Source organism: Takifugu rubripes, chromosome 11 (assembly GCF_901000725.2).
Source record: "Takifugu rubripes chromosome 11, fTakRub1.2, whole genome shotgun sequence".
Lineage (NCBI taxonomy): Eukaryota > Metazoa > Chordata > Actinopteri > Tetraodontiformes > Tetraodontidae > Takifugu > Takifugu rubripes.
Window position 1 is genome coordinate 12,385,557 of NC_042295.1, and position 16,884 is coordinate 12,402,440.

Below are 16,884 nucleotides of genomic sequence, written 5' to 3' on the forward strand. Positions count from 1 at the left end.
GCGTAAGTCATTAAATATCAATTTGCACAAAGGTCCTGCTACGATGGCCAACAGCCCCCACTACCCAACAAAAATGGCCATTGTGAGTAAGTAAACAGCTGGGAAACAAGCAGAAAACATCTTGCAGAAAGGGTCACCTGTATCACTCTGCATGCAGACGCTCTTTGTGATTCATAACCTGTTTAGCATTATAAAGTCTTTATACTGACCCTGTACTTATAATATCCTCATTCTTTATCAGATGCACATTTAAAATCATACTCATTTGCACCAATACTAATCTTACAATTTTGCTAATGAAATCTCTGGACCACTGATTATATGATAAGAAATAAAATTATAAAATTACATTCTGTCACTTTCCCAAGAGTGTGGTCTTGGTGTCACTGGTTATCAGAGTGGAACAAAGACCAACTTAACTCAAGTGTGTTTTTCAATGTCTTATATAAAAGTGAGGGTAGTTTAAATTCCAAGATTGACCACAGACGAAGGACATCACTTTTATGACTGCGGAGGAAGAAAGTGATACGGAGCAAAGTGATAACATTTAGAAAATTATTCCTCTCGGTTTCAGTGACACAAAACCCACCTGACTTGTCAAAACTCTAGAGTAGAGGTTTTTCACTGAGTGTCTTTCTGCATGCTCTGGGCTGGAAACCATCTTATCTTTAGGCTCTTTGCTCCACCGTAATAGCTCATTTTGCCTCCTTGTCTTTCCGTGAAATGTTTTTTTTCTGTCACAGTTTTGTGAAAAGCAGAAGTGACCGTAAATCTCAAACTCTACCAGCTAATAACCGGTCTCACAGCAGAGCATATGAGCATTTTCCAAACTGATGCCATCTCTTATTTCCATAACCTGGGTGTGTTAGGGCATGTGTCACTCACTGGGTGGAACATTTAGTTTCTAATAAATCTTAGCTTTTATCTTAGTGTATATAGAATTCATCTCTGTTACTTGTCTATTTATGTTTCTGATTTAATTTTTTTCTCATTGAAGAAATGATCAGGTACTGAAGTTAACACTGTAACTGCTGTTGTGTGCATAAATTATTGTTGGAGATGTCTGTGCTACGTGTGGGGGTGTAAGCTGCTGTTCAACTGTTCAACCTGAGAGCAGACAATGAATGAAGATACTTCACCTTTCCCTGTCAATGTAAAAAATGTGTTTGTGCTTTCACAATTGGTGAATTTCTTTGAAATTCCTTGTAACCCTCTTCGACATAACAGGAGGTTTTTTTAAAAATCTAAAAGCAAAATGTACTTTTAGGTTTGAGTTTACAGCAGGGTTTAATATCAGAATAATCTGGAATATTCCACAGATCAATTTGATGTATTGTGATTGTGAAGAAGAGGCTGGGCAAACAATGCATCAAACACGCATATGTTCAAAGACGGATCACATGTAATTTTTCGGAAAACCCAACACCGGTTCTCTGTATGCTGCCAGCATCTGGCTCAGTGAGGCATATATGCCATAATCTTTAAAGCTTGAGCAGTGTTCCCACAAACAATACACCAGCATCCTGATGGTGTAGTCCCATGTAGGGTTTTAGGCTCTGATGCAGGTCACATTCTCACCACACCTGCTTGTGCTTCTGCTGGTTTTACCTTAATCTCTATTTAAATGAAGCCCAACAGGCAGCAGTGCTGTTTGGCTTTTGTGAGTAAACACTACTGAGATCCTCTACTCTTTTGGAAAAAACATAATTAAAAGTGTTTGCATGGATACCATCGTTGTCAAGAATTATAGTCTGTGATTTAATTATGTATTTAATTCACACAAGCATAATGAACTATTTGTCATTTAAAACAAAAAAATAGGTTGATGCCAAAGGACGTATAAGGTATTTTTCTCAATGCCAGGTGATCCACCCACACTACCTTTGTGAGTGACAGGTCCACCTGTGGGCACCCTGTGGTAGCCCAGGTGGAATGGGCCAACTCAACAGAACAGATTTAAAACTACCTCCGTTGAGGTCACTAAACTGCCCCTAAGCTGAGTAGAACAAGATAATTGGTTTTTGAGTCCATGTTATTGGATCTGATTAGAATCAGTTAATGGTCAAACTGAAATGACTACAGGCCAAATTCTCACCAATGTTTGAAAAAAGTAGAAAAAATATCATGAATATGACCAAAAATCATCCTATGAGCCTAAACAATGCTCCGCTCCAACCCTGAACCACATGTGCAATTTAAAAAATAAATAAATAAAAAAACAAGTATTTTCCGTCTCAATATTATTGCACAGACAAAAATACCCACTTGTACCGTTATGATAATACATTAGTGAATTAATTGCCAGGGCTTTTGATGTTTGGTTATTAGGCTTGTTTCATTGTTTATGTGAAAAGCTATTAATAAAGCTTAATAGAATAATATTGTGAGTTTGACACACTTCCCTTAACATTCCAACCCCTGTCCCATTAATGCCTTGACCTTTATTTCGATGACATTTTTAAATTACACAAAGCATAGCCTTGGGCTGGTTTCTCACGCCACTGTTGAGGACCCCCCCCCCCCCGAGAGGCTGTGCCATTTTGTGTTAGTGTAGATTTGTGTATGTATAATATGGCATCATCTGTATTCATTTTGCACGATCATTTAGACATTAAGGATTTCATGCAGTGATGCGTCCACCATCTTGGTTGGGAATCTTGTTGAGAATTCTATCAATTCGGCAGCAGCTGGGTGAACGGGTTGTGGCTTTTACTTATTAGATTAGATCATTTTTTAAGCTTATCTAGCTTCCCAAATTGGTTCTATTTTCACCCACTTCTGCATGTCAGATGTGCAGTAAAAGGCTGCTGAGGTGAATTATTTTCCTTGTACATGGCTTGTTTGCTTGCATACACACATTTTTACAATATGCCTCCAGAATATCAATGATAGGAGCACAAGGGTATTGTAAGATCAAAGTTTTATACATCTGCTTGTCACTACAAGAAATAAACATGGTCAAATTTAGAAAATTGGCAGGCGGATGTTTTAATTTACCTAAAGTGTTTCTTTGAAATCCCCAAATTCTCTTTTGATTTTCACTATAATTTTCTGTTCCAGTCATAAATTTCTAAATTAAAGAATCGTCGTTTTGGAAGGATCATTTTTCCATTGATTTTTTTTTTTTTCTTTTGGTTTGTTTTTCTTAACAAATTCACTGAATTGTGGACCAACTTCAGTTCAGAAACAGACAGTTCAGAAACATTTATCCTTTGTGCCTGAAAATGCATTTAGAGGCTCTGAAATGACTGATGCATAATATTTTGCATTGTACTGTTGCTGCTTTGCACTCGGCTCTGAAAACATTTATTTCATTGTTTCCTCATGTTTACTTCCTGCATACCCTGTTTTGGCATTATTCTTTATCCTTTCAACTGCGTTGCTTTTCAAAGTCAGCTGCGGGCTTTTCTGATGCTGCATCACAACTGTTATTCTGTCTCCTCTGATAAAGGTTACAAGGAAAGGAACAAGCTTGTGGTTATATTGTTACCTTGTTTGTTTTTTGATGGTTCCTATTTTTTTATTTTGCATGTGACAGAGCGATGTTTGCAGGCAATACTGTGTTTTGGTTGGATCCGGGGTAGCACACAGACTTCATTGCAGCAGCCTCTGTCTGCAGCTGTCACAAATGGGAAATGGGAATGACATTTATCCATTCTCACGTCACGCGCACAAAACTTACTTAACCATATTAACACTAAGTGAAAACGTGTGGCTTCTAAGGCTCAGTACTGCAACAGAAAAAAGAACTTGGCTGTCACTCACTTGTGCAATATGCTGGCCAGTTTGAGCTGCATAGTTTAAGCTTAATTAAAGTTGTATTAGTGTTCTGCCTCATATTGCAGTCTTGTTTCTATAACCTTTGTCTTCCATTAGCAAATCATCAACCCTCAGCTCTCCTGAGCTTCTCAGGTTTTAATTATTCAAAAGAGATATTCTTAATTGAAATTCCGCAATTAGACAAAGCTGCAGGAGGCAGGATTTCTTCTTTCATGGGTCTTTTGAGGAACAGGCAAATGGGGTGACATTACCTCCAACTGTAAAATGGTGATTTAAACCAGTGCCTTTATCGCAGAGTATCTGCTGAATTTACCATTTTTCCATTTACAATGAAAAGAAATTTTTGCTACTCTAATTTAGCACTGTGCTTTAATGCATTCTCACCCTTCTGCACTTCCATCATGTAGAAATAATGGTGCTATCAAAGAAATGCTGTATGAAATAATTACATATGTGTGTTGGGAGAACAATCTGAATGTGCATTAGGGTAGAGTGTGTGTGAGCCAGTTACATGGCCACGCTCTGCTGATTATCTGCTGGATTATTGGTGTGTTTCATTCCCAAAGCAGAAGTGTTATTGGGCAGATTGTTTGATAGTGTTATCATCTCATGTGTCTCGGTAAGAAGGGATTTACTGTCGACCACATTAAACACACCAAGGATCGCATTATTTAATCACTGCAAGCCATCAGGAGTAAAAGCTGGAGATAGGTTCAAAATAAATGCGTGCTTACCCTTTCCTGCTGTTATAGTACTATACAGCCAGAAAGTTCTGGCTCCTGGAGCGCCAGGGGAGAATCTGAAGAAAATTAAACCTTAATGTTGTAAGAGGAGTTTGAAACGACTGAAAATACAGGCCCAGCAACTTGTGAATGCCTTATAGTGCTGCAACAGGATAACTTTTTTCCAGATGACTTATACTGAAACATTCCTAGTCAGTCGACTTTTGTTGATTATACCACAGACTTGCAAAGAAATAATGAACATGTAGGGAAAATGTGACATCTTAAGAGCGCTATACAGTTGCTCTTCAGCCACGAAGCTAAATAGAGATGAATTATTTAGATTTAAGGGACACAAGATTATCAATTTGTAGGTAAAAATTAAATTTTTCTGCACTTTCACTTGGAGCTTTTCGAACTTAATGTAAAAATAGGCTCTGGCAGGATTTTAGCCAATTCGATTTTGCACGACCCAGCAAACTGAGACTCTCCAGGAAACATAACACCCAATGAAACCACCCAATTAGTCTCAGCCTAATTTCACATGTTTTACCTGACAAAGTGATTATGCAACACAATGCACGCTTAATTGCTTTTGGACTCTGTGATATCCGCAGTGGCATTAGCTTGTAGTAGGAGGAGTTGACGGTTAGCTTTGAGGATTATCTGCAGGCCTACAACAACCCCTCCACCAGTTTAATTTCCAGAAGAGTGTAGGCTATGTTACTGCCACTAAGACACATTTTGGCCACTGATACAATGAATGCATTTTCTCCCACTCTATAATATTTCAGGCTGTGCTACTTTTAGTTTCTCCCTGGTATCTGTTCTCATTGATAAAGGTATTTGGATTGCAGGATGTTTTTTGCATTTGCAGAGCTTTCATGTAGCATTTTGGCAAACCTTTTTCCCCCCCTTCCAGAACAAAATGCCCGTGAAGGGTTGCGAACCTCTTAACAGCAGATTAATGCAAGGACTGGAAAGAGGCACAGCGCTGACATGATTTTAATTCTTTCACGAACGTGTCAAATACATAACGCTCATTTCCCCCAGTTTTCATCTACATTATTTTCAAGGAACAATTAAAAGAATAGAATGAATCAGAGCTTCTGCTGGGATTTGCACAACAGCTGCGCTCGGCGGAATGATTATCCCCTCATAATGCTTTGGTTTACAGGATCGTGGACTGGTCTCTCGACACGTTTTAGGCTGCTCATGATCACACCTTCATATTACCTGTCAGTCACAGTAATGTGCTGTAGGTTTCTAGACCCATTTTCCTGCCTTTTCTAAAGCCTCTATTGTCAGTTTGTACTGTGCACTCGTTCAGCTCATTTCATGCTTGATGAACTGCGTTACTGGTTTGTTTTCTACATTGATGGAGATTGTGTGTTTTAATGTAAAATCTTTTTTGTGGATGGTTAGATTTCGATTTAAAGTGTGCTTCAGGTTGGTGGTCAGTGAATTGATGAGAGCTTCAACCATTGGTGGTTGGTTAAAAGCTGTGCCAACCTGAAATATTCATGAACATGCTAAGGTTCTCCTCACCAGAACAGCAGGTGAATGGCAGGAGGAGCTCATCTTGGCTCTCCGTCTCATCTCACTTTTTAGTTGGTGGGGGGCGAGTTTGATCTGGAGAAAAACTTCATTATCCAGGATGTGCAAAGTATCGGCTGCATGGTGGAGCTGTTGGAGCACTGCAACATCACCTGCCAGGCTGAAATCTGGACTATGTTCACCGCCATCCTCAGAAAAAGTGTTCGAAACCTGCAAATGAGCACCGAGGTGGGTCTCATCCAGCAGGTGCTGCAAAGATGGAGCTCAGTGGATGACGTTATTGCAGGTAAGGTACCTGGGAATCGTTAATGAACTATGCAGTACATTAAATGAAAAACATTGATGCTGTCTCTGCCTAATAGACTTGCTAGTGGGCATGTTGGGAGTCCTGGCCAGCTACAGCATCACGGTGAAGGAACTTAAGTTGCTTTTCAACATGTTGCAAGGGGAAGGAGGTCTTTGGGTAAGAGACAGCGGTGACCACATGTCACCCATGAAATTGTTGCTCTGAGGTAACCTGTACTGTGATCGTGATCTGTGTAAGAGACTCCTTATTGATCTTGTCATTGTTTTTTGTTTTTCCATCTGTACAGCCCAAATATGGTGTCAAAATGTTGTCTGTGCTTAATCAAATGCCACAGAGACATGGTCCAGATGCCTTCTTCAACTTCCCTGGTCGCAGCGCAGCAGTAAGCTTTCATATTGATGTAGCCATCAACAACACCACAGCTATTGTGAAGGAAGATATACAGTCAGTTAGTACAGTACCAGTAATTATAATCATATCTAACTCTGTAATAAAACTCTAGATGTAAATGCTGCATGAAGAGAAATACAGTACAGTATGCTCTCATACCTTTTTAAGCATGTATGAGAGCCTTTCATGTAGCTCTGTGGAAATGGCCCAAGACACATAGCTGGCGTTTAAATCATACGGTTAATACGACATTATTATGATGCCATTTAAACTCCAGTACATGATGCACATTATGATTCCTGTGAGCCTGTTCCTGGCTGCAGATGAGAGGATACTGTGAAGATATTCCAGAGAGGCCATATGTGCTTCCTGTCTATTTGTTTTTCTGCTGTATTGTTTTAGCTTGAAATGGTGCAATTTCTGTAACAATATGTTCTGTAATATTTCTTGTATTTTGTGCCCAGGCCATTGCTTTACCTCCTATTGCCAAGTGGCCTTATCAGAATGGATTTACATTCAGCACCTGGTTCAGAATGGATCCTTTAAATAACATCAATCTTGACAAAGACAAACCGTATCTTTATTGGTGAGTCACAGTTATACATTTATGCTCTTGGCTGTGTTTGCTATGTGTGGTACCTGCTGTCCTGGCTAATGTGAATCATAAAAAAGATACTTTTCATGCTAATAATCTTGAGTTATTGTGCAGAAAAGGGTGGAAACTGTGTGATTATTGAGCTCAAAAACCATGAAAGTATGAAGTGTGGTAGTTGGTGCTGGCTGTTACAGAGGCTGACTGCTGTAGTGGGAGGCACTGTGCAGGTATTAAATTAAGATTTGAATATCTACCACCGAACACGAGCATACCAGCCACAGGATCCAGGGTTTTGTGTATTTTGTACGAACATCCCCAATGTGAAATTGCTGCGTGACGGTCAGATGCTTAGAGGTGTTTGGAGGGGATGAGGAGATTTAGGAGGAAACCCTGGAATGTGTTGAATATTTAAGAGCTGGAAGTGTGGCCCTGTGTGCTATTGCTCTACATCCACTGAATTTTACAAGATAGAATCTACTCTCCAGCCTTGTTTCACAACTGTGACACCAAAAATTTAAATAAATAAAAAATACTGTGTAAACTAGGCCACTGGTATTCATGTGCAAGACTCATCAAAGGCTAAGATACTCTTAGTCCTGTTAATGCACTGCTCTATGAAGCTGCAAGCTTGGTGACCAGGCAGGTATGTAGGCTGCTGACTCTCTCGCTCTGTCCTTGCAGCCACCCTCACTATTCAGGTCCAGGTTGTCTTTATCAGCCATGACAAAGAAGGCTGTTTATATCAGAAGATACCAGTTGGTGGTGGTGTGGTGCTTTGATGGTGAACCGAACCTAGTTGATCTGATCCGCAAATGGCCTGTTCATGCTGCACTCTGTCATAATTTAACAGTTAGAGTTGGACTATTGGGATCATGCCAACCTTTTATTGAGCAGCAAAAGGCATTTAAAATTGTATTTTTTATGTTTAAAATACTGTGTCTTCAAAATACTTTTTTTTTTAAAAAGAAATTTTTTTGTTATGACAGCTTTCGTACCAGCAAAGGCATCGGGTACTCTGCCCATTTTGTGGGCAACTGCTTGATCGTAACATCCCTCAAATCAAAAGGCAAAGGCTTCCAGCATTGTGTGAAGTACGATTTTCAGCCCAGAAAGGTAAGTTTGGCTTTCACTGGTGAGTCGCGTGTTGTTCCAAACTTGTGTTGATAAATAGCACATCTGAAGCTTTTCAAGTTCACAGAACGATGACCTTCATGTAATTACAGTCTGGGATCAGAAGCTCAGTCTTATTACCGGCACATGGCTGGAATTACATGGCTTCTTCCCTGCAGTTTAGTAGATGAGCTCACAAGTATCACCTGCTCTTTTTCATCATCACAAATGCTCACATGTGCACATAGATTCCAAATGTATAAGACACCCAGAGGAGGCTTCCGAGGCTAATTGGATGTAAAATGATGAGAAAATTAAGTGTAATTTATCATAGAATGCAGTGAGGTGTAGCCTTCCCCGTTGTAAAGGAAGCAAGCCCAAAGCTTGTGTCAAGCAATTACCATCTTTCGCTAGGGAGTACGTGTTTATGCCAGTTCTCTTGCCACAGAACAGATTTCCTTTTGCAGACGATCGCTGAGGCTAAAAACACTGAATTGAGTTTTTAATTGATTGTAAATTCAAGCATCTATGGATAAGTGACTCTCTATTATCTGCCAGCTGCTTACGCACCCCCTTCAGCCTCAAATCCTGTTTAAGTGTCTTTATTTTTGTGAGTAATACAACTGCACTGCTCATTGTGCCCTTCATGGGTCAGACTAATAAACAGTGAGCGGAGCCCTCTGACCACTGCTGTGATTGTCTGAATCACTGCATTTTTGTCAAGAGCTAAAGTCTTTGGCAAACGAATGAGTGACTCTCACTTTTTGCAGTTTTGAAACGTACAGTGGCTGCAAATTACTAGTTTTCATACCAATAAATATGTCTACTCTTGAAAATAAAAGCTTTCTATTGCCTTATTTATGACACATATTCACTAATGGACTGACACCTTATCAAGTCTTGATTTTTACGTCCTCATCCCATTACTTTAATGGCTGTCAAATGTTTTAAATTTTTTGTCTGCACACCTCTGAGGTCGAGTTGCGTAATTAGCCACTAAATCCTCTCAATCTGACTCCTTCCTCTTCTTCAGTGGTACATGATCAGCATTGTTCACATCTACAGTCGCTGGAGAAACAGCGAGATCAGATGCTACGTGAATGGACAGCTCGTGTCTTATGGTGACATGGCGTGGCACGTCAACACAAACGACGTGAGCCTTTACCTGCCTATTTCATCTCTCTGCTGTCATCTTTTGTCCTGCTTTTGTATGCTTTTTTGTGACACGACACCCATCAAGCCTGTCAAGCTGTATCTGTTGTGGCTTCAAATTCCGAGAGGAATATAAATATAGGGGAAAAAATACAGTGAGAAATATTTTTTGTAACACTGCCTTGATATCCACATCTGCCACACAGGGCAGCAGTACATGAGGGGGCGGGGGAGCACACCTGGCGTGTGTAGAGCACATTTACGTAGAGGATGATTGTACTTTTTGTGTAAAGAAAAAATAAAATCCAAGATATATAGCATAAATAACGATGTAACAGACTGAGCCAGAATTAAACTTTCAAACATGTCTTTTTAAAAAAAACAAATTACGCTTTCAAATACGTCAGCAGTTCAAAACTTTGCTTTTCTTGTCTGGAGTTGTGTACATGAAGGAAGAGACACAAAAATACCAGCTTGGGAAAGAAGCATTTGTAACTGCTGCCTCAGTTTGTGATGAATAACACCCATTCATGTTTTTACTGCATGACTCTGATCACCACCCTGAAACCAGTATTTTGTAACTGTATGTGGATTTTTTTTTTGGGCAACGGGTGGGAAATCTTTTTCCCTAATTTTACTCTTTTTTTTCTCCATCTATTATAGCAACTTAAATAGTCATATGATAAAAGTGTTTTTTTTTTTTAATCTGTTATACTCCCCCCCCCCATTTCCTGTAGTGGTGTATTTTTCTTTCTTACTATCAAATAAACCGGTGTTTTACTCTTGTGTCCTCTTGCAGAGCTATGATAAATGCTTCCTCGGGTCCTCTGAGACGGCAGATGCCAACAGAGTGTTCTGTGGGCAGCTAGCTGCCGTGTACGTGTTCAGTGAAGCTCTCAATCCTGCACAGATCTTTGCAATGCATCAACTCGGACCTGGCTATAAGGTATGTGATTAAAGGGTGACTAAAGTTGGCCACAGGAACACAGCCTGTATCAACAGCCAATCTGAAAAGTCAGTCCCTGGTGGACCCTTGATTTACTGTCCTGGGAGCAGTGTATTCCCACAAATAAAAAGCCTTATAAATTCTCAGAAATAATGGCCAAGCCGCTGAGACAGCTAGGCTGAGAAACCTCAGGAAATGTTTTATTCAATAAGGCATTCCAATTTTTAGAAAATGTGAATAAACTGAGATACTACGTTCATTGTGACATTAGTTTCTGATTTACAAAGTTTGTTCTTTTCATTTGCTTTACCCCATCACTTTGTCTCCTCACTCTGTGAGATGGAGGTTATTTATCTTGACCTGATCTCTATCGCCCGGTGTGTAGACTTGCATGATAATTAAGATCTTTTCTCTAATGGGGAAAATGTCTCATTCACTTGTTTGATTGTTGTAAAATTTCTATTAAAAATCTACAGTGCAGAAGAGCGATCATTTAGATTTCTCAAAATAATGAAATTCTGTCCAGAAGAGGTGATTACTGATGAAGTGGTGAATGATATGGATAATGATAAGTATGAGCGAGCCAGCCAGGTGTGATTAGTATGATAGTCGTAGTTGTCAGTCTGGCTGATTGGTTGTAGTAATTGAAGTGCTGTCTAGGGGAAGACGGCCCAGGAAGGTTCCGAGTGCTTATCACAGCATGCGCCCGTTTTCTACATCTCATCCTGTCTGTTTTTGCTGCTGCAGAGCGCCGAAATCTGTGGAAAACATCAGAGCTGATGCATGATTTATTTCCTAAGTCCAGTCATGTCTGAATTTTTACACCTTTTTCCTTATACACGCATTAATGTAAATGCAACTTTGTAGTTGGAGGACGTTTAGAGCTCATGCTCCCCACATTAATTGCAATATCTCCACTATTTTCGTTGATTTACGGTCACAGCAGTATCGGTCTCATAACCTTTTCAATTTGTTGTAAGTAGAACTTCAGCTGTGTCTTAGGTGTTTAATTTAAAATGGCATTTATGCTCATCATTTTACTTTATTTTCAGCTGTGAACAGACTTTCTGGCTTTGGTGTCCACTTTGAAATTCATTTTTTTTTTTGAAGACATCTTTCATGCAAGCAAATTAGGCATCCTGGATGTTCAAGGGAATCTAATCATTTTCCCAACTATTCACTGCAATGGCAAACGGCACACTGATTCAATCTTCATCACTGATTCCTCCTCTTCCTCAAGTGTTCTGTGGATGCAGGGTTTTGTTCGTGGGAAGAATAACAATTACACGGTTTAACGGCCTTTAAAAAGATGCCATTATATTACCCATTCTTACTGTAACTGTAGCTTGTCTGACATCACTGATTAATGCTGCTGCTGCAGCGCTCGTGCTCAGCTTGTTAGTTCTCCTTCCATAGGTTCCCTAAGCAGGAACTTGTTGGAGACTTTGTGATGAGGAGCGCGCTCGCTGCTGTGAAGACTTTGATCAGAACCAACGAACAGAATGCTGCGTTTTCAGCATCCCATTGAAAGGAGACACACCATGCGTAAAGAATGGGTGGCACCGTTTAAACCGTTCCTCAACCCTTTGTGCATTTTTCTTTCATATGCTTTTAACAACTTCATCCAGATTAGTTTTTGATCCATTCCTTTTAGACAGGTAGGTGCACGAACATTTTTGTCAATGCTGCACATCATCTGTAGTCTCTCAATAACCAGATGGTTCTCTCCTCACTGGCACTTGAGTTCTGTCTTTCTTTATCTGATCTCCATCTGCTCGTTGCCCATTAATGAAAGACGGAAGGGAAAACATCCCTCCCATTCATTAATGATTTACTGCTACTGATGGGGTGACTTAATTTGCTTATTAAACATTTTAGTCACATTTTGTTGACCAATTAATTCGAGGGATGTGTCATTACCTAATTAGGTGAAATAAGAATATAGTAGCTGCATCAGTCTGTTGGTCTTTTTTTCTGTTTTTTGTTTTAGCAGGCATCAAGTGGATATAGGTGCTGCAGTGCATAGTAATCAGGCAATAAATCACAGTCAGCTTGTTTAGCAGCTATGAGAAATATAAAGGGTCAGGAGTGCTTGGCCAGAGTAAATGTTCATTTTGATGGAGGGAAACAAAGATTTGTGTTTTTCTGATGCTTGTCATCATTATCTGCCCCCCCCCGGGTCATTGTTATCAATGTTTCCACAGAGATAAGTTAAAGCCTCGAGCACAAATGAATTCATCCTGATGGAAAAAACGGTGTCGCCATATAATGTCATCTCGCCCCTGTCTTGCACTGTAATTGAGGTTTTTATGCAATAGAACATACATTCATTAAGTTGCCAGAAGTCTTAATTGACTAACAAACAAATATACTGTTGCATTATGTTGTAATTGAGGCATCCTATAGAAAGAGATGGCAAGAAGGGCTTTTAGTCAGTTGTTTCCAACCAGTATGTGTTTTTAATGAGAAAACAACTTAAAAAAAACTAATCACATGCACGGAAACAAATTTTTGACGTTTTTGACAGGCTTATTTTTATCTCTTTTTCTCTCAGAGTACGTTCAAGTTTAAGTCAGAGAGTGACATCTACTTAGCTGAGCATCACAAGCAGGTGTTATATGATGGCAAGTTGGCCAGCTCCATCGCCTTCGCCTATAACGCCAAGGCCACCGATGCTCAGCTCTGCCTGGAGTCCTCTCCTAAGGAAAATGGCTCCATCTTTGTGCACTCACCTCACGCCCTCATGCTGCAGGTCAGCCCTACTCAATCCAACCTCAAACTCTCCGCACATTCTTCCAGTTTTTGACGCTTTGACTTGATTATTTATTTCTCTGTCTGGTCTCTTGTTGTTCCTCACAGGACGTGAAAGCCACATTGACTCACTCCATCCACAGTGCCATTCATTCTATTGGTGGAATCCAGGTGCTCTTTCCACTCTTTGCTCAACTAGACGACCATCAGCTGAACAACAGTCAGACGGAGGACACAGTGTGGTAAGTTATTGTAAATTTGATCGACCGTTTCAACTTTATTCTGTTTGAATACATTTAACACGTCTATTTTGAGAATACACCAATTTTTAATGACTTAGGTTAGACATTGTAAGAACATTGTGGTGATGGTCAACATGTATGTCAATGTAAGAAAGCAGTCGCTGATCATAATATGAGCCTTTGGTCCAGCTGCCCTCCAGTTTTCTTTGTTGGTTTGATCCTCTTGGCGTGCCTGCTGTCATCTTTAAATTGGTCAGTCCCAACTTCCTCACTGTGCTTTGGATGAATTCTCTGCTCTAATCCTGTGTTCAGCAAGTGTATTACAGCGAGATGAATGCAGCATTGGCCACATAAGACCACAACTCACCCTCATGCCCAGAGCTCTCTGTTTCTTTTATCTGCACTCCATACCTCTGTCTCTCTTGCCAGCCTGTCTGAATCTTCTGGTCACACTGTTTCTCTCTCCAACTTGGGCTTTTTGTCCTCGCTTTGGATGTTCAGGCTGAGTCCTTTTAAAGCCTGCTGAGCAGAGAGGTTCAAAGCTTCTGCAGCATTTATTTCTATGTTATGCCCGTGGAGCCACTGTGGGTTTTCTCTGCAACTCCTTCAAGCAGTAAACGCGATACAATGTGTCTATTAATTTGCTGCGACCGTGGCATGACTTCACTGTGTCACTGCACTGTCAGGACAAAGGTTTTTATTTAGAAATGGCCACATGAAGTGTAAAGAGACACTCCAACCGACTTGTGTTCTTGTGATTTTTGTCGTGGAGTGGAGACCACTCGAGGATGCCAGAGAAAGCCGATTAAGAAGTGTCATCGAGCGCCATTGTTACTCGGCCAACAGCTTCAACTGGAAAGCTCCAGTGTATTAGAGAAAATACACTCGAGCGGAAACACACACGACCACCTTGGATCACAGCAGCACAGTTCTTTGTACTGACATTAAGGGGTACCAGAATTCTCAGCTTGATTGATGACCTCTTCTGAAAATGACCTTGGTTTCTCTCTCTCTCTCTCTCTCTCTCTGATCAAAGGTTTCCCCATGCAGCTGTTTATTGATATGCAAGATTAGAATGATTGTATAGCTGTTTGAGAGCCTTTTGTTTTACAGTGCTTCTCTTCTGGCCTTCCTGGTGGAGCTGCTGAAGAGCTCTGTGGTGATGCAGGAACAGATGTTGGGAGGGAAGGGCTTCCTGGTGATTGGTTACCTGCTCCAGAAGGTATAGCAGAACTTCCATAGCAATATTAAAAATATCCACTTCTGATGGATTTACAATCTGAATACAGCAAATTTTACTGCGTTATCCCAATAGAAGGAAAAGTGATACTGATGTGTGGAGGGTTCTTGTCATACAGTAGTGTAGTTTGGTAACCTCACTGGCTGTCAGTGTATTTTTCCTCCTAATGTGTTTTTCAAAGGAAAACAAAATGTGAGTTGTTCTTTTCCCATTTCCCACCCTTGGTTCTTATTCTCTCTCTCTCTCTGCATCAGTCTTTTATTTAATCATTTTCTGATGTTTCCTCAGCAGCTTGCCAGTCTCTCCAGGCTACCAGTTCTTTCAGAGCCTGAAAAAAAAGATTCCTCTTTGTCACTCCGTCACTTGCCTACCCGCTGGCTTCAGCTGCTGTTAACTAAGTGCCAGGCAGAGTCGACACCTGAGATTTCCATTTTTTCCCTCCCCACTGCCAGGTTTCATACCTCCACATATGGCACCATCTGTTCGTGATCTGTTTATGCCACACCTTCTCGTCCCCTTGTCTTTCATTTCCCCCTCTCTCCTGCCCACACAAAGCCTCCACCTGGGCACTAAGCAGGTGCTAGACAGCAGCCCTTAATGTGTTTTTGCAGAGAAATTCTCTACAAAGTCAAACCTACTCTTAATCGCATTGAAATATTTGACTTCTCTCAACTTGACCATTAAATTAGATCTATGTACCTCCCTATTACATGCTAATTTCAACAAAATAATAGAGATGCATCAATCTAAGTGATCCTTTAACTGAAACTACATGAATAGAATTGTAGAACATTATTATTTGTCTCTTCAAATCCCTGCCACTGATTCTTGCATCATCCTTTAATGTCTTCAAGTTGCGACACTGTTGTGATATCCATCATTGTGCGCACCCACGGAGAAAGAACCGTAGGGTGCAATGTCACAGTTAGACTACGTGACACGTGGATTGAACATTGTCTTTGCATTGCTTTTGGCAGTCATCACGGGCGCACATCACCAGAGCAGTTCTGGAGCAATTACTTTCCTTCGCAAAGTTTTTGGATGGTCTGACGCATGGAGCGCCACTACTGAAGCAGCTGTGTGACCACATCTTGTTCAATGCTGCTATCTGGATCCACACCCCCACCAAGGTGAGCTCCTGCATGTGCCTCACCCCCAGAATAGTTGCTCATTTGTTCTAAAACCTGACACCCTTTGCCTCTTTGCCTGAATATATGCTTTTGTTTTTCCCCCCAACACGATGTTTCTGCGGGTCATTTAAGGACTGAATACACTGAATATTTATGGAGTTTATTTACTTGGTACTGCTGTCCTCCTCTCATACCAACCACTTTTCAAACGCTGGAGATTCTTTTCCCGGCTCACTTTATAAATGATCCATGAAAAATTGGATGAGGCTGCGTGGCTAATACAGCCCCAGCACTGCAACTGTTGGGCCAGATCATTAATAAATACACTCCAAACTGAAGCGTAGAGAAGGGGGAGTGAAAATGATGCAAGGAGGTAATGAAGTGGGTTAGAACACACTTGCTACAATAGTCTGGAGGGCTTTACTGGCTCCTTCCTGTAGGAAATACTGCAAAGGCTGTCCATTATTTTTGTTCAACCCTGCTACAAGGGGTATCAGGAGCCTGCTGAGTGAATGAGTGGTGCATGGAATGCATCCATCATTACATGGGCCCATTGACCTTGTCCCAGTACACGGATGTGCTTTTTTTATTTCTCCATTAATACTACTCTGTTGTCTCTATTCTGAAAATTACAAGACACTGTTCATTTTTCATTTTTGCTCTTTTTATTGCATTAAAGCTATGCCACAGTTCCTGCATTGTAGCTCCATTTAATGAATATATTTGCTCATGTCCCGTGATTCATGACAGGATCTGTTTATTATAGTATATATTTAGACAGATGTGTTGTTTTTGCTAATTGCAGAGACTAATTATCTCTATGCAGAGTGGCGCTGCATGAATTTTTAGATTGAGTAATGCATTGTGGCCTGTTGCCATTCCTGCCATTAACCTACAAGCATAATGAGCTGAGCCGGAGCTTTGCACCACAGTAAAACTATACTTCCACTGGAATACATTTG

General features: G+C 40.5%; 1 protein-coding gene across 6 annotated transcripts in view; it reads left to right on the forward strand.

Annotated features, from left to right (window-relative positions):
• Positions 1 to 16,884, forward strand: part of nbeab (neurobeachin b) — a 116,871-nt gene that overhangs the window by 12,710 nt on the left and 87,277 nt on the right. For all 6 annotated transcript variants that reach the window (XM_011608593.2, XM_029844292.1, XM_029844293.1 and 3 more), the window contains exons 4-14: positions 6,114 to 6,345; positions 6,422 to 6,522; positions 6,653 to 6,748; positions 7,221 to 7,342; positions 8,338 to 8,464; positions 9,495 to 9,614; positions 10,413 to 10,559; positions 13,114 to 13,311; positions 13,419 to 13,552; positions 14,666 to 14,774; positions 15,770 to 15,922. In XM_011608593.2, the coding sequence (XP_011606895.2) occupies positions 6,114 to 6,345; positions 6,422 to 6,522; positions 6,653 to 6,748; positions 7,221 to 7,342; positions 8,338 to 8,464; positions 9,495 to 9,614; positions 10,413 to 10,559; positions 13,114 to 13,311; positions 13,419 to 13,552; positions 14,666 to 14,774; positions 15,770 to 15,922 (1,539 nt within the window). The remainder of the gene's footprint in view (positions 1 to 6,113; positions 6,346 to 6,421; positions 6,523 to 6,652; positions 6,749 to 7,220; positions 7,343 to 8,337; positions 8,465 to 9,494; positions 9,615 to 10,412; positions 10,560 to 13,113; positions 13,312 to 13,418; positions 13,553 to 14,665; positions 14,775 to 15,769; positions 15,923 to 16,884) is intronic.